Genomic DNA, 18704 nt, shown 5'->3' with positions numbered 1-18704 from the left:
GTAGGCACCTTCTGCTGTCCCTCGTCATGTGTTGTTACCAGTAGGCACCTTCTGCTGTCCCTCGTCATGTGTTGTTACCAGTAGGCACCTTCTGCTGTCCCTCGTCATGTGTTGTTACCAGTAGGCACCTTCTGCTGTCCCTCGTCATGTGTTGTTACCAGTAGGCACCTTCTGCTGTCCCTCGTCATGTGTTGTTACCAGTAGGCACCTTCTGCTGTCCCTCGTCATGTGTTGTTACCAGTAGGCACCTTCTGCTGTCCCTCGTCATGTGTTGTTACCAGTAGGCACCTTCTGCTGTCCCTCGTCATGTGTTGTTACCAGTAGGCACCATCTCCTGTCCCTCGTCATGTGTTGTTACCAGTAGGCACCTTCTGCTGTCCCTCGTCATGTGTTGTTACCAGTAGGCACCTTCTGCTGTCCCTCGTCATGTGTTGTTACCAGTAGGCACCTTCTGCTGTCCCTCGTCATGTGTTGTTAACAGTAGGCACCTTCTGCTGTCCCTCGTCATGTGTTGTTACCCGTAGGCACCATCTGCTCTCCCTCATCATGTGTTGTTACCAGTAGGCACCATCTGCTGTCCCTCGTCATGTGTTGTTACCAGTAGGCACCTTCTGCTGTCCCTCGTCATGTGTTGTTACCAGTAGGCACCATCTGCTGTCCCTCATGTGTTGTTACCAGTAGGCACCTTCTGCTGTCCCTCGTCATGTGTTGTTACCAGTAGGCACCTTCTGCTGTCCCTCGTCATGTGTTGTTACCAGTAGGCACCTTCTCCTGTCCCTCGTCATGTGTTGTTACCCGTAGGCACCATCTGCTGTCCCTCGTCATGTGTTGTTACCAGTAGGCACCATCTGCTGTCCCTCGTCGTGTTGTTACCAGTAGGCACCTTCTGCTGTCCCTCGTCATGTGTTGTTACCAGTAGGCACCATCTGCTGTCCCTCATGTGTTGTTACCAGTAGGCACCTTCTGCTGTCCCTCGTCATGTGTTACCAGTTACATAGAATGCTCTTTGTATCCACCTCATTGGAACATGCTGTGTCTCTTTTAGGGTATGTCTGAGACCTTCCAGACTCTTCATCACTTGGTCCATAAAGGTGTGAAAGTTGTCATGGACATCCCATATGAGCTCTGGAACGAGACCTCCGCTGAGGTGGCTGACATGAAAAAACAGGTGAGCCTGGGGCCTAGGAGATTACTGGAGATCACATGAGGGCCTGGAGCATCAGGTGTTGGAGTGCTAGTGTGGGCCAGGGGCATTAGTGGGATATAGGAAGACACTCCAATGGAGTAGTAACTCGGGGTATGGGTCCCTCAGGTTATCCCCCTTTACATGCATAATACTCACAAGATACAAAGTGATAGTGTGCTCTGCGTCCTTAAGAGCTCCCCAGCTAGCTCAATACCGGTCACAATCATCAGCCAAGTGCAAGACAATAATCACCATACACAATTAATCGGCCTGAACATCTTCCCAAGCCTATACTTGGAAGTTCACTTTTAAAAATATAATTACTATAATTGCCGGATGCATTTTGCAAGGAAACCTCGCTTCCTCAAGCAGCAATAAAACAGTAATGAAAGTGACCGTATACAAAAATATATATACATACACATATCAGCATAATACATAACCACACCTGTATATAGGAAACAAACCACATCAAATTGACTTAACCCCTTCCATAGATAAGATCATTACAAATACAGTGGATGTTCATCATAACGACATACATTAGTGTTGCAGCGTTCCACCTCTTAATGTCCGTTAATGCTGTAGTGTGTTACTGGTGATGTAATTTTAAAAATACGGCAATTCAAAAGGCATTAAGCATTACCAAGCGTCTATGCTCCTATGCGTTATATAAAAGGTCAGCTTTAAACTGTAAGCATAAAATCCGGCACAATTGTGAGCAAGGTCACATGACTCATGGCATCAGAATCATAGTAACATAGTATATAAGGTTGAAAAAAGACCCGAAGCTCTTAGAGTTCAACCTATATAAATCTAAAATACTTACAAAAAGCTCCAGTTAAGCTTAAATAACCCCACTAAAAGGTGACCCATTTAATACTAGCAAACATATCCATGGATTTTGTTTATATATAGAAATGTATCCAGACTATTTTTAAATGTATCTAGGGTATTGGCATTTATTACCTCCTTTGGTAATGAGTTCCACAAAGTGAAAAAATGTTCTCCTTTCCTCCAACCTTAAATTGTTACCTCTTGTCAGAAACATTTTTCTTAGAATAAACAGAGCTTCTGCCATCTCTGTATATGGGCCTTGAATATATTTATATAAAGTTATCATGTCACCTCTCAAGTGCATTTTTTCTAAAGAAAACAGACCCAGTTTGGCTAGCCTCTCCTCATAGGTTAAATTCTCCAGTCCCCTTATTAGCTTTGTGGCCCTTCTCTGAACTTTTTCTAGTTCTGCAATATCTTTTTTTGCGATCGGTCCCAAGAACTGCACTCCATACTCAAGGTGAGGTCTTACCAGGGCTTTATATAGTGACAGAATTATGCTTTCCTCCCTTGAATCAATGTCATTTTTAATACATGCTAGTATCTTATTAGCCTTTGAAGCCCCTGCCCTGCATTGTGCACCCATCTTTAGCTTGTTATCTATTACTACTCCCAAATCCCTTTCCTATTCTGTTTGGCTAAGTCTTGTCCCAATGAAGAAATAAGTTGCCTACTTATTTTTACTTCCAAAATGTAGAACCTTGCATTTTCCCGTATTAAATCTCATTTCTTTCATGTAATTAGCAAGATTCCATGAGCTAGTGACGTATGGGATATACATTCCTACCAGGAGGGGCAAAGTTTCCAAAACCTCAAAATGCCTATAAATACACCCCTCACCACACCCACAAATCAGTTTTACAAACTTTGCCTCCTATGGAGGTGGTGAAGTAAGTTTGTGCTAGATTCTACGTTGATATGCGCTCCGCAGCAGGTTGGAGCCCGGTTTTCTTCTCAGCGTGCAGTGAATGTCAGAGGGATGTGAGGAGAGTATTGCCTATTTGAATTCAATGATCTCCTTCTACGGGGTCTATTTCTCTTGTTAAGTGTAGTCAGTCCACGGGTCATCCATTACTTATGGAATATATCTCTTCCTAACCGGAATCTGCAAGAGGATCACCCAAGCAGAGCTGCTATATAGCTCCTCCCCTCACATGTCATATTCAGTCATTCTCTTGCAGCCTAACTAAAGATAGGTCGCTGTGAGAGGTCTGTGGTGTTTTTTAACTTAGTTTATTTCTTCAATCAAAAGTTTGTTATTTTAAATGGCACCGGAGTGTGCTGTTTGTTCTCAGGCAGCATTAGAAGAAGAATCTGCCTGCGTTTTCTATGATCTTAGCAGACGTAACTAAGATCCACTGGCTGTTCTCATCTGAGGAGTGAGGTAACTTCAGAAAAGGGGAATAGCATGCAGGGCCCCCCTGCAAATGAGGTATGTGCAGTAAATTATTTTTCTGAGGAATGGAATTGACTGAGAAAATACTGCTGATACCAATGTAACGTAAGTTCAGCCTTAAATGCAGTGATAGCGACTAGTATTAGGCTGATGAGTGTGTGTACACTGAATGTATTTTTCTAAGGAATGGAATTGACTCTGAAAATACTGTTAATACTGAAATAATGTATGAGCCTTAACTGCAGTAAAAGCGACTGGTAGCAGGCTTATTAATAACACTTCATAACTTTTCAAATGTATGTTTAAAACGTTTACTGGCATGTTAATCGTTTTTTGTGAGGTACTTGGTGATAAAACTTATTGGGGCATGATTTTTACCACATGGCCATCTTTGTTTTCGGCATAGAAACAGTTATCTGAGCTTCCCCACTGTTGTAATATGAGTGGGAGGGGCTTATTTTAGTGCTTTTTGTGCGCAGTAAAAATTCAGTCACAATCTGTCTACTTCATCCTCCATGATCCAGATCATCTCTAGAGAGCTCAGGGGTCTTCAAAATTCATTTTGAGGGAGGTAATCAGTCACAGCAGACCTGTGACAGTGTGTTTTGACTGTGATAAAAACGTTAATTATTAAATTGTTATCCGTTTTTGGGTATTAAGGGGTTAATCATCCATTTGCTGGTGGGTGCAATCCTTTGCTAACTTAATACATTTACTGTGAAAAATTGGTTGCTATAACTATTTTGGTTCATTGTTATTTCAACTGTGACAGCTTTTTGTGCTTCTTAAAGGCACAGTAGCGTTTTTTATATTGCTTGTAAATTTATTTAGAAAAGTATTTCCAAGCTTGCTAGTCTCATTGCTAGTCTGTTTAAACATGTCTGACACAGATGAATCTCTTTGTTCACTATGTTTAAAGGCCAATGTGGAGCCCAATAGAAATTTGTGTACTAATTGCATTGATGTTACTTTAAATAAAAGTCAATCTTTACATGTAAAGAAATTATCACCAGACAACGAGGGGGAAGTTATGCCGACTAACTCTCCTCACGTGTCAGTACCTTCGCCTCCCGCTCAGGAGGTGCGTGATTTTGTGGCGCCAAGTACATCAGGGAGGCCCTTACAAATCACTTTGCAAGACATGGCTACTGTTATGACAGAAGTATTATCTAAATTGCCAGAATTAAGAGGCAAGCGAGATAGCTCTGGGTTAAGGACAGAGCGCGCGGATGAGGTGAGAGCCATGTCAGATACTGCGTCACAGTTTGCAGAACATGAAGACGGAGAGCTTCATTCTGTGGGTGACGGATCTGATCCAGGGAGACTGGATTCAGAGATTTCTAATTTTAAATTTAAGCTTGAGAACCTCCGCATATTGCTAGGGGAGGTATTAGCGGCTCTGAATGATTGTAACACGGTTGCAATTCCAGAAAAATTATGTAGGTTGGATAGATACTATGCGGTACCGGTGTGTACTGACGTGTTTCCTATACCTAAAAGGCTTACAGAGATTATTAGCAAGGAGTGGGATAGACCTGGTGTGCCTTTTTCCCCTCCTCCCATATTTAGGAAAATGTTTCCTATAGACGCCACCACACAAGACTTATGGCAGGCGGTCCCTAAGGTGGAGGGAGCAGTTTCTACTTGAGCTAAGCGTACCACTATCCCGGTGGAGGATAGTTGTGCCTTTTCAGATCCAATGGATAAGAAATTAGAGGGTTACCTTAAGAAAATGTTTGTTCAACAAGGTTTTATCTTACAGCCCCTTGCATGCATTGTGCCTGTCACTGCTGCGGCGGCATTCTGGTTTGAGTCTCTGGAAGAGGCCATTCGCACAGCTCCATTGGATGAAATTATGAACAAGCTTAAAGCACTTAAGCTAGCTAACGCATTTGTTTCTGATGCCGTCGTACATTTAACCAAACTTACGGCTAAGAACTCCGGATTCGCCATCCAAGCGCGCAGAGCGCTATGGCTTAAATCCTGGTCAGCTGACGTGACTTCTAAATCTAAATTGCTTAATATTCCTTTCAAAGGGCAGACCTTATTCGGGCCCGGCTTGAAAGAAATTATAGCTGACATTACGGGAGGTAAGGGCCATGCTCTACCTCAGGACAGGGCCAAATCAAAGGCCAAACAGTCTAATTTTCGTGCCTTTCGTAACTTCAAGGCAGTAGCAGCATCAACTTCCTCCGCTCCAAAACAGGAAGGAGCTGTTGCTCGTTACAGGCAGGGCTGGAAAGTTAACCAGTCCTGGAACAAGGGCAAGCAGGCCAAGAAACCTGCTGCTGCCCCTAAGACAGCATGAAGAGAGGGCCCCCTATCCGGAAACGGATCTAGTCTGGGGCAGACTTTCTCTCTTCGCCCAGGCTTGGGCAAGAGATGTCCTGGATCCCTGGGCGTTGGAGATCATATCTCAGGGATATCTCCTGGACTTCAAAACTTCTCCTCCACGAGGGAGATTTCATCTTTCAAGGTTATCAGCAAACCAAATAAAGAAAGAGGCGTTTCTACGCTGTGTACAAGACCTCTTACTAATGGGGGTGATCCACCCAGTTCCGCGGACGGAACACTGCAAGGATTCTATTCAAATCTATTTGTGGTTCCCAAGAAAGAGGGAACCTTCAGACCAATCTTGGACTTAAAAATCCTAAACAAATTCCTAAGAGTTCCATCATTCAAAATGGAAACTATTCGAACCATCCTTCCCATGATCCAAGAGGGTCAGTACATGACCACAGTGGACTTAAAGGATGCCTACCTTCACATACCGATTCACAAGGATCATTATCGGTACCTAAGATTTGCTTTCCTAGACAGGCATTACCAGTTTGTAGCTCTTCCCTTCGGATTAGCTACGGCTCCAAGAATCTTTACAAAGGTTCTGGGCTCACTTCTGGCGGTACTAAGACCGCGAGGCATAGCGGTGACTCCGTACCTAGACAACATTCTGATACAAGCGTCAAGTTTTCAAACTGCCAAGTCTCATACAGAGATAGTTCTGGCATTTCTGAGGTCGCATGGGTGGAAGGTGAACGTGGAAAAGAGTTCTCTATTACCACTTACAAGGGTTCCCTTTCTAGGGACTCTTATAGATTCTGTAGAGATGAAAATTTACCTGACAGAGGCCAGGTTATCAAAACTTCTAAATGCTTGCCGTGTCCTTCATTCCATTCCACACCCGTCAGTAGCTCAGTGCATGGAAGTAATCGGCTTAATGGTAGCGGCAATGGACATAGTACCATTTGCGCGCCTGCATCTCAGACCGCTGCAATTGTGCATACTAAGTCAGTGGAACGGGGATTACTCAGATTTGTCCCCCCTACTAAATCTGGATCAAGAGACCAGAGATTCTCTTCTATGGTGGCTTTCTCGGCCACATCTGTCAGGCCAGATTGGACGATTGTAACAACAGACGCCAGCCTTCTAGGCTGGGGCGCAGTCTGGAACTCCCTGAAGGCTCAGGGATTATGGACTCAGGAGGAGAAACTCCTCCCAATAAATATTCTGGAATTAAGAGCAATATTCAATGCTCTCCTAGCTTGGCCTCAGTTAGCAACTCTGAGGTTCATCAGATTTCAGTCGGACAACATCACGACTGTGGCTTACATCAACCATCAAGGGGGAACCAGAAGTTCCCTAGCGATGTTGGAAGTCTCAAAGATAATTTGCTGGGCAGAGTCTCACTCTTGCCACCTGTCAGCGATTTACATCCCAGGCGTGGAGAACTGGGAGGCGGATTTTCTAAGTCGCCAGACTTTTCATCCGGGGGAGTGGGAACTTCATCCGGAGGTCTTTGCTCAACTGATTCATCGTTGGGGCAAACCAGATCTGGATCTCATGGCGTCTCGCCAGAACGCCAAGCTTCCTTGTTACGGATCCAGGTCCAGGGACCCGGGAGCGGTGCTGATAGATGCTCTGACAGCCCCTTGGGTCTTCAACATGGCTTATGTTTTTCCACCATTTCCGATGCTTCCTCGTTTGATTGCCAAGATCAAACAGGAGAGAGCTTCGGTGATTCTGATAGCGCCTGCGTGGCCACGCAGGACCTGGTATGCAGACCTAGTGGACATGTCGTCCTGTCCACCGTGGTCTCTGCCTCTGAGACAGGACCTTCTAATTCAGGGTCCTTTCAACCATCCAAATCTAATTTCTCTGAGGCTGACTGCATGGAGATTGAACGCTTGATTCTATCAAAGCGTGGCTTCTCGGAGTCGGTTATTGATACCTTAATACAGGCTAGGAAGCCTGTTACCAGAAAAATTTACCATAAGATATGGCGTAAATATTTATATTGGTGCGAATCCAAGTGTTACTCATGGAGTAAGGTTAGGATTCCTAGGATATTGTCCTTTCTACAAGAGGGTTTAGAAAAGGGCTTATCTGCTAGTTCGTTAAAGGGACAGATTTCTGCTCTGTCTATTCTTCTACACAAACGTCTGGCTGAAGTTCCAGACATTCAGGCTTTTTGTCAGGCTTTAGCTAGGATTAAGCCTGTGTTTAAGACTGTTGCTCCGCCGTGGAGCTTAAACTTAGTTCTTAACGTTCTTCAAGGCGTTTTTATTTGAACCCCTTCATTCCATTGATATCAAGCTGTTATCCTGGAAGGTTCTGTTTTTTATGGCTATTTCCTCGGCTTGAAGAGTCTCTGAGTTATCTGCCTTACATTGTGATTCTCCTTATCTGATTTTTCATTCAGACAAGGTAGTTCTGCGTACTAAACCTGGGTTCTTACCTAAGGTAGTTACTAACAGGAATATCAATCAAGAGATTGTTGTTCCATCACTGTGTCCTAACCCTTCTTCAAAGAAGGAACGACTTTTGCATAATCTGGACGTAGTCCGTGCCCTGAAGTTCTATTTGCAGGCAACTAAAGATTTTCGTCAAACTTCTTCCCTGTTTGTCGTTTACTCTGGACAGAGAAGAGGTCAAAAGGCTTCGGCTACCTCTCTCTCTTTTTGGCTTCGTAGCATAATACGTTTAGCCTATGAGACTGCTGGACAGCAGCCTCCTGAAAGGATTACAGCTCATTCTACTAGAGCTGTGGCTTCCACCTGGGCCTTTAAAAATGAGGCCTCTGTTGAACAGATTTGCAAGGCTGCAACTTGGTCTTCACTTCACACTTTTTCAAAATTTTACAAATTTGACACTTTTGCTTCTTCGGAGGCTATTTTTGGGAGAAAGGTACTTCAGGCAGTGGTCCCTTCTGTTTAATGTTCCTGCCTTGTCCCTCCCTTCATCCGTGTACTTTAGCTTTGGTATTGGTATTCCATAAGTAATGGATGACCCGTGGACTGACTACACTTAACAAGAGAAAACATAATTTATGCTTACCTGATAAATTTATTTCTCTTGTAGTGTAGTCAGTCCATGGCCCGCCCTGTCTTTAAGGCAGATCTAAATTTTAATTAAACTCCAGTCACCACTGCACCCTATGGTTTCTCCTTTCTCGTCTGGTTTTAGTCGAATGACTGAATATGACATGTGAGGGGAGGAGCTATATAGCAGCTCTGCTTGGGTGATCCTCTTGCAGCTTCCTGTTAGGAAGAGATATATTCCATAAGTAATGGATTACCCGTGGACTGACTACACTACATGAGAAATAAATTTATCAGGTAAGCATAAATTATGTTTTCATAGGTTCTCTGTTATCGGTCGTAGAGATTCATCTCTTACCTCCCTTTTCAGATCGACGATATACTCTTATATATACCATTACCTCTACTGATTCTCGTTTCAGTACTGGTTTGGCTTTCTACTACATGTAGATGAGTGTCCTGGGGTAAGTAAGTCTTATTTTCTGTGACACTCTAAGCTATGGTTGGGCACTTTTATATAAAGTTCTAAATATATGTATTCAAACATTTATTTGCCTTGACTCAGGATGTTCAACGTTCCTTATTTCAGACAGTCAGTTTCATATTTGGGATAATGCATATGATTAAATCAATTTTTTCTTACCTTAAAATTTGACTTTCCCTGTGGGCTGTTAGGCTTGCGGGGGCTGAAAATGCTTCATTTTATTGCGTCATTCTTGGCGCTGACTTTTTTGGCGCAAATTTTTTTTTCTGTTTCCGGCGTCATACGTGTCGCCGGAAGTTGCGTCATTTTTGACGTTTTTTGCGCCAAAAGTGTCGGCATTCCGGATGTGGCGTCATTTTGGCGCCAAAAGCATTTAGGCGCCAAATAATGTGGGTGTCTTTTTTGGCGCTAAAAATATGGGCGTCACTATTGTCTCCACATTATTTAAGTCTCATTATTTATTGCTTCTGGTTGCTAGAAGCTTGTTTTCTGGCATTTTTTTTTCCCATTCCTGAAACTGTCATTTAAGGAATTTGATCAATTTTGCTTTATATGTTGTTTTTTCTATTACATATTGCAAGATGTCCCACGTTGACACTGAGTCAGAAGATACTTCTGGAAAATCGCTGCCTGGTGCTGGATCTACCAAAGTTAAGTGTATCTGCTGTAAACTTGTGGTATCTGTTCCTCCAGCTGTTGTTTGTACTGAATGTCATGACAAACTTGTTAATGCAGATAATATTTCCTTTAGTAATGTTACATTACCTGTTGCTGTTCCATCAACATCTAATACTCAGAGTGTTCCTGATAACATAAGAGATTTTGTTTCTAAATCCATTAAGAAGGCTATGTCTGTTATTCCTCCTTCTAGTAAACGTAAAAAGTCTTTTAAAACTTCTCATTTTTCAGATGAATTTTTAAATGAACATCATCATTCTGATTCTGATAATGGTTCTTCTGGTTCAGAGGATTCTGTCTCAGAGGTTGATGCTGATAAATCTTCATATTTATTTAAAATGGAATTTATTCGTTCTTTACTTAAAGAAGTCTTAATTGCATTAGAAATAGAGGATTCTGGTCCTCTTGATACTAAATCTAAACGTTTAAATAAGGTTTTTAAATCTCCTGTAGTTATTCCAGAAGTTTTTCCTGTCCCTGATGCTATTTCGGAAGTAATTTCCAGGGAATGGAATAATATGGGTAATTCATTTACTCCTTCAAAACGTTTTAAGCAATTATATCCTGTGCCATCTGACAGATTAGAGTTTTGGGACAAAATCCCTAAGGTTGATGGGGCTGTCTCTACTCTTGCTAAGCGTACTACTATTCCTACGGCAGATAGTACTTCCTTTAAGGATCCTTTAGATAGGAAAATTGAATCCTTTCTAAGAAAAGCTTACTTGTGTTCAGGTAATCTTCTTAGACCTGCTATATCTTTAGCAGATGTTGCTGCAGCTTCAACTTTTTGGTTAGAAGCTTTAGCGCAACAAGTAACAGATCATAATTCTCATAGCATTAATCTTCTTCAACATGCTAATAATTTTATTTGTGATGCCATCTTTGATATCATTAGAGTTGATGTCAGGTATATGTCTCTAGCTATTTTAGCTAGAAGAGCCTTATGGCTTAAAACTTGGAATGCTGATATGTCTTCTAAGTCTACTTTGCTTTCCCTTTCTTTCCAGGGTAATAAATTATTTGGTTCTCAGTTGGATTCTATTATCTCAACTGTTACTGGAGGGAAAGGAACTTTTTTACCACAGGATAAAAAATCTAAAGGTAAATTTAGGTCTAATAATCGTTTTCGTTCCTTTCGTCACAATAAGGAACAAAAGCCTGATCCTTCATCCTCAGGAGCGGTATCAGTTTGGAAACCATCTCCAGTCTGGAATAAATCCAAGCCTTTTAGAAAACCAAAGCCAGCTCCTAAGTCCACATGAAGGTGCGGCCCTCATTCCAGCTCAGCTGGTAGGGGGCAGATTACGTTTTTTCAAAGAAATTTGGATCAATTCCATTCACAATCTTTGGATTCAGAACATTGTTTCAGAAGGGTACAGAATTGGCTTCAAGATAAGGCCTCCTGCAAAGAGATTTTTTCTTTCCCGTGTCCCAGTAAACCCAGCGAAGGCTCGAGCATTTCTGAAATGTGTTTCAGATCTAGAGTTGGCTGGAGTAATTATGCCAGTTCCAGTTCTGGAACAGGGGCTGGGGTTTTATTCAAATCTCTTCATTGTACCAAAGAAGGAGAATTCCTTCAGACCAGTTCTGGATCTAAAAATATTGAATCGTTATGTAAGGATACCAACATTCAAAATGGTAACTGTAAGGACTATCCTGCCTTTTGTTCAGCAAGGGCATTATATGTCCACAATAGATTTACAGGATGCATATCTGCATATTCCGATTCATCCAGATCATTATCAGTTTCTGAGATTCTCTTTCCTAGACAAGCATTACCAGTTTGTGGCTCTACCGTTTGGTCTAGCAACAGCTCCAAGAATTTTTACAAAGGTTCTCGGTGCCCTTCTGTCTGTAATCAGAGAACAGGGTATTGTGGTATTTCCTTATTTGGACGATATCTTGGTACTTGCTCAGTCTTCACATTTAGCAGAATCTCATACGAATCTACTTGTATTGTTTCTTCAAGATCATGGTTGGAGGATCAATTTACCAAAAAGTTCATTGATTCCTCAGACAAAGGTAACCTTTTTAGGTTTCCAGATAGATTCAGTGTCCATGACTCTGTCTTTGACAGACAAGAGACGTCTGAAATTGATATCAGCTTGTCGAAACCTTCAGTCACAATCATTCCCTTCGGTAGCCTTATGCATGGAAATTCTAGGTCTTATGACTGCTGCATCGGACGCGATCCCCTTTGCTCGTTTTCACATGCGACCTCTTCAGCTCTGTATGCTGAACCAGTGGTGCAGGGATTACACAAAGATATCTCAATTAATATCTTTAAAACCGATTGTACGACACTCTCTGACGTGGTGGACAGATCACCATCGTTTAGTTCAGGGGGCTTCTTTTGTTCTTCCGACCTGGACTGTAATTTTAACAGATGCAAGTCTTTCAGGTTGGGGAGCTGTGTGGGGGTCTCTGACAGCACAAGGGGTTTGGGAATCTCAGGAGGTGAGATTACCGATCAATATTTTGGAACTCCGTGCAATTTTCAGAGCTCTTCAGTCATGGCCTCTTCTAAAGAGAGAATCGTTCATTTGTTTTCAGACAGACAATGTCACAACTGTGGCATACATCAATCATCAAGGAGGGACTCACAGTCCTCTGGCTATGAAAGAAGTATCTCGAATTCTGGTATGGGCGGAATCCAGCTCCTGTCTAGTTTCTGCGGTTCATATCCCAGGTATAGACAATTGGGAAGCGGATTATCTCAGTCGCCAAACGTTACATCCGGGCGAATGGTCTCTTCACCCAGAGGTATTTCTTCAGATTGTTCAAATGTGGGGACTTCCAGAAATAGATCTGATGGCCTCTCATCTAAACAAGAAACTTCCCAGGTATCTGTCCAGATCCAGGGATCCTCAAGCAGAAGCAGTGGATGCATTGTCACTTCCTTGGAAGTATCATCCTGCCTATATCTTTCCGCCTCTAGTTCTTCTTCCAAGAGTAATCTCCAAGATTCTGAAGGAATGCTCGTTTGTTCTGCTGGTTGCTCCAGCATGGCCTCACAGGTTTTGGTATGCGGATCTTGTCCGGATGGCCTCTTGCCAACCGTGGACTCTTCCTTTAAGACCAGACCTTCTGTCGCAAGGTCCTTTTTTCCATCAGGATCTCAAATCCTTAAATTTAAAGGTATGGAGATTGAACGCTTGATTCTTAGTCAAAGAGGTTTCTCTGACTCTGTGATTAATACTATGTTACAGGCTCGTAAATCCGTATCTAGGGAGATATATTATAGAGTCTGGAAGACTTATATTTCTTGGTGTCTTTCTCATCATTTTTCCTGGCATTCTTTTAGAATTCCGAGAATTTTACAGTTTCTTCAGGATGGTTTGGATAAAGGTTTGTTTGCAAGTTCCTTGAAAGGACAAATCTCTGCTCTTTCTGTTCTTTTTCACAGAAAGATTGCTAATCTTCCTGATATTCATTGTTTTGTACAAGCTTTGGTTCGTATAAAACCTGTCATTAAGTCAATTTCTCCTCCTTGGAGTTTGAATTTGGTTCTGGGGGCTCTTCAAGCTCCTCCGTTTGAACCTATGCATTCATTGGACATTAAATTACTTTCTTGGAAAGTTTTGTTCCTTTTGGCCATCTCTTCTGCCAGAAGAGTTTCTGAATTATCTGCTCTTTCTTGTGAGTCTCCTTTTCTGATTTTTCACCAGGATAAGGCGGTGTTGCGAACTTCTTTTAAATTTTTACCTAAGGTTGTGAATTCTAACAACATTAGTAGAGAAATTGTGGTTCCTTCATTATGTCCTAATCCTAAGAATTCTAAGGAGAAATCATTGCATTCTTTGGATGTAGTTAGAGCTTTGAAATATTATGTTGAAACTACTAAGAATTTCCGAAAGACTTCTAGTCTATTTGTTATCTTTTCCGGTTCTAGGAAAGGTCAGAAGGCTTCTGCCATTTCTTTGGCATCTTGGTTGAAATCTTTAATTCATCATGCTTATGTCGAGTCGGGTAAATCTCCGCCTCAAAGGATTACAGCTCATTCTACTAGGTCAGTTTCTACTTCCTGGGCGTTTAGGAATGATGCTTCGGTTGATCAGATTTGCAAAGCAGCAACTTGGTCTTCTTTGCATACTTTTACTAAATTCTACCATTTTGATGTGTTTTCTTCTTCTGAAGCGGTTTTTGGTAGAAAAGTACTTCAGGCAGCTGTTTCAGTTTGATTCTTCTGCTTATATTTTCAATTTTTTTCTTTATAAGATTTAAACTTTATTTTTGGGTGTGGATTTTTTTCAGCGGAATTGGCTGTCTTTATTTTATCCCTCCCTCTCTAGTGACTCTTGCGTGGAAGATCCACATCTTGGGTAGTCATTATCCCATACGTCACTAGCTCATGGACTCTTGCTAATTACATGAAAGAAAACATAATTTATGTAAGAACTTACCTGATAAATTCATTTCTTTCATATTAGCAAGAGTCCATGAGGCCCACCCTTTTTTTGTGGTGGTTATGATTTTTTTGTATAAAGCACAATTATTCCAATTCCTTATTTTTATGCTTCGCACTTTTTTCTTATCACCCCACTTCTTGGCTATTTGTTAAACTGATTTGTGGGTGTGGTGAGGGGTGTATTTGTAGGCATTTTGAGGTTTGGGAAACTTTGCCCCTCCTGGTAGGAATGTATATCCCATACGTCACTAGCTCATGGACTCTTGCTAATATGAAAGAAATTAATTTATCAGGTAAGTTCTTACATAAATTATGTTTTTTCATTTACCTGCCCATACTTCTTATTTTTGCAGATCCCTTTGTAATGAAAGTTCATCCTGCGCTGACCTAATGACCTTACTTAACTTAGTATCTGCAAAAATAGAGATGTCACTATTTAATCCTAGCTCCAAGTCATTTATAAAAATATTAAAAAGAACAGGGCCCAGTACTGATCCCTGGGGGAGTCCACTGATTACCTTTGTCCAATCTGAGTATGATCCATTTACTACTACTCGTTGCTCCCTATCTTTTATCCAGTTATTTATCCATGAGCTAACATTTTCAGCTATTCCCAGTCCCTTAATTTTGTGCATTAATCTCTCATGTGGCACTGTATCAAACACCTTTGCAAAATCTAAGTATATCACATCAACTGATTCCCCTTTATCTATATTTTTACTTACTTCCTCATAGAATCTAATTAGATTAGTTTGACATGATCTATTTCTCATAAAACCATGCTGATTAAAACTCATAATCTTGTTTACACGAATATGCTCATCAATATAATCCCTTATAATCCCTTCAAATATCTTCCCCACTATTTATGTCAGACTAACTGGTCTATAGCTTCCTGGATCATCCCTGCTTCCCTTTTTGAAGAGTGGCTCAACATCATCTTTACGCCAATCCTGGGGTACCATGCCTGAGGATAATGAGTCTTGAAAAATTAAGAGTAGAGGTTTGTCTATAACAGTGCTAAATTCCCTTAACACCCTTGGGTGTATTCCATCTGGGCCTGGAGTTTTATTTGCCTAATTATTATCCATTTTTTTCCTGATATCCTCTAAGCATAACCCAGTTAATGGTATGGACTGGCATGTTCTAGTTTGTTCCAAAGTATCATCCAATGGTTCCTCTCTAAACTGGTTTAGTACCTCAGCCTTCTCCCTGTCATTATTTATCATGCTACCCTCCACGCATTTTAATGTATCTATATTGTCCTTCTTAGATTTTTTGCTATTTATGTACTTAAAGAACCTTTTAGGGTTAAACTTAGAATCCTTTGCAATTAATTTTCCATTTGACCATCCAAAAGCGGTCTATGTAAGAAGGGGAACAAACCCATATATCCCAATACAATTGGGGGAAAAACAAATATCTCACTATAGTCAGATGAAATAAAATGCTCAATGTGATTACAATGAATATATTATTATTATTAATAAAATAACCTCTATATTATGAGGTGATGTGTAGTCTATAAATAATATAACGCAAACATAGTGTTTATAACCTAGAAACAATGCTAATATAAAGTATCATCCCTAAAAACAGTATCCATACAACATAGATTATACAAATTAAATACAAAGTGTATAATTAAACAGCTATACTACAAATAGTAACTACAAATGGTAACTACAAATAGTACCTACAAATAGTAACTACAAATAGAGTATACTGTTAGAACAGGGGGTGGCAAATTAATATTAAAAGGAAAGTCAATATTAACATTGTTATTCTTTAAAAAGATAGATAATGCCTTTACTACCCATTCCCCAGCTTTGCACAACCAGCATTGTTATATTAATATACTATTACATTTAAACATCTACATTTCTGCCCGTTTCTAAGCCACTTCAGACAGCCTCTTATCACATGCTTTTTCTTTTACAAAGATATGACGAGTCCACGGATTTCATCCTTACTTGTGGGATATTAACCTCCTGCTAACAGGAAGTGGCAAAGAGCACAACAGCAGAGCTGTATATATAGCCCCTCCCCTTCCCCTCCACCCTTAGTCATTCTCTTTGCCTGTGTTATACTAGGAAGACATGGTAAAGTGAGGTGTTCGTTTTAGTTTCTTCAATCAAGAAGTTTTTTATTTTAAATAGTACCGGGGCGTACTATTTTCCTCAATGGGATATGGAAGAAGATTTCTGCCTTGAGGTTTGATGATCTTAGCATTTGTAACGAAGATCCACGCTGGTTCCCACAAGATTTCTGAAGGTAACCATGAGACATCTTCAGTATGGAGACCGGTTTCATGCTACAAGCATCGTTAAGGTATGTGCAGCCTTTTTTTCTGAGGAGACTTGGTGTATCAGAACTGGCTGGCATTATTTCCCTGTATGGGAATGGGGTAAGCAGTAAAACCTATTTTAATAAGAGGGGTGTTACTGGAGTCCCTATATTATATTTATCATTAGTTGATATTTGGGCATTATGTGATATGGGAGACAATATAAAAAACGATGTTTTATGTTTTTTATTTTTGGCACTTAAAACTTATTGGTTTTATGCTTGAGGGTTATATTGTGTGTGCATTTTTACTTTAGTGCAAAACCGCATTCCCATGCGGTGTTGTTTGGGCCTACTCCAACTTTTGACCTTAAGGGGCAGAGCCTATTTTTGCGCAATTTCTTCAGGCTTAGCAGCAGCAAACAGTAACTCGGTGGCTCCTGGACTGTGTAGCTGGTCTGAAGGGTTGGAAACTTGATTTGAAGTACCCTGGGGGCAGGTAGGCGCCACAGCAGAGCTGTGGCGAGGTGCAGAGTGAATTTTTTATCTATCTTTTGACTACATGTTGATATAAGTACTTCTAAAGCCTTATTTCTTCCCTTGCTTCTGGGTGCAGGAATTTTTGGATTAACCAGCGATATTAAGTTAAATTTGGGAATAATTTAATGTTTTTTGTGCATTTTGGAAAAATTGTTCACTTTTTCTTTTCTTAAAGGCACAGTACACGTTTTTTCTAATGTTTATTTTATGCTATAAATAAGTGTTTAAACGACTTTTGTGGTATTACTAGTCTGTTCAACATGTCTGACATTGAGGTTTCTCATTGTTCTATGTGTTTAGAAGCTATTGTGCAACCCCCTCTAACATTGTGTAACTTTTGTACTGAAAGGGGTTAAAGTAAGTGTGCCTAGGGATGATTCTCAGTCTGAAGAGAATCAGGATATGCCATCCAATTCTCCCCAAGTGTCACAACCTTTTATGCCCACACAAGCGACGCCAAGTACCTCAAGTGCGTCTAATTCCTTTACTCTGCAGGATATGGCTGCAGTTATGTCAACTACCCTTACAGAGGTATTGTCTAAATTACCAGTGTTGCAGGGTAAACGCAGTAGGTCAAGTATTAATGTAAATACTGAATCCTCTGATGCTTTATTAGCTATTTCCGATGTTCCCTCACAGTGCTCTGAGTTGGGGATCACGGAATTACTGTCTGAGGGTGAAATTTCTGATTCAGGGAATGTTTTGCCTCAGACAGATTCGGATGCTATGTCATTTAAATTTAAGCTTGAACACCTCTGCCTGTTTCTTAGGGAGGTTTTAGCGACTCTGGATGATTGCGATCCTATTGTCCTCCAGAGAAATTGTGTAAAATGGATAAATATTTGGAAGTTCCTACTTACACTGATGTTTTTCCGGTTCCTAAGAGAAGTTCGGAAATTATTAGTAAGGAATGGGATAGACCAGGTATACCGTTTTCTCCCTCTCCTAATTTTAAGAAAATGTTTCCTATATCAGATACCATTCGGGACTCATGGCAAGCGGTCCCTAAGGTAGAGGGAGCTATATCTTCCCTAGCTAAGCATACTACTATACCCATTGAGGATAGTTGTGCTTTCAAGGATCCTATGGATAAGAAATTAGAGGGTCTACTAAAGAAATTAATTGTTAATCAGGGATTTCTTTTACAACCTATGGCTTGCATTGTTCCAGTAACTACTGCAGCAGCTTTTTGGTTTGAGGCTCTAGAAGAGTCTCTTAAGGTTGAGACTCCATTAGATGACATTCTAGATAGAATTAATGCTCTTAAGCTAGCTTATTCTTTTATTACTGATGCCGCTTTTCAAATTGCTAAATTAACGTCAAAAAATGCAGGATTTACTATTTTAGCACGTAGAGCATTGTGGCTCAAATCTTGGTCTGCTGATGTGTCGTCAAAACATAATCTTTTAGCTATTCCCTTTAAAGGTAAGACCCTTTTTGGGCCAGAATTGAAGGAGATCATTTCTGATATTACAGGAGGTAAGGGCCATGCCCTACCTCAGGATAGGTCGGTTAAAATGAGGGGTAAACAGAATAATTTTCGGAACTTTAAAGGAGGACCCCCCGCTTCT

The 18704-nt window shown here is 40.9% G+C and overlaps 1 protein-coding gene across 1 annotated transcript in view; it reads left to right on the top strand.

Annotated features, from left to right (window-relative positions):
• Nucleotides 1-18704, top strand: part of CNPY3 (canopy FGF signaling regulator 3) — a 329077-nt gene that overhangs the window by 212909 nt on the left and 97464 nt on the right. The window contains exon 5 of the mRNA XM_053712797.1: nucleotides 1046-1168. Within this exon, the coding sequence (XP_053568772.1) occupies nucleotides 1046-1168 (123 nt within the window). The remainder of the gene's footprint in view (nucleotides 1-1045; nucleotides 1169-18704) is intronic.

This window comes from Bombina bombina, chromosome 4 (assembly GCF_027579735.1).
Source record: "Bombina bombina isolate aBomBom1 chromosome 4, aBomBom1.pri, whole genome shotgun sequence".
Classification (NCBI taxonomy): domain Eukaryota; kingdom Metazoa; phylum Chordata; class Amphibia; order Anura; family Bombinatoridae; genus Bombina; species Bombina bombina.
The sequence above is the reverse complement of the archived record's forward strand: the minus strand, read 5'-3'. Positions and strand labels throughout refer to the sequence as shown.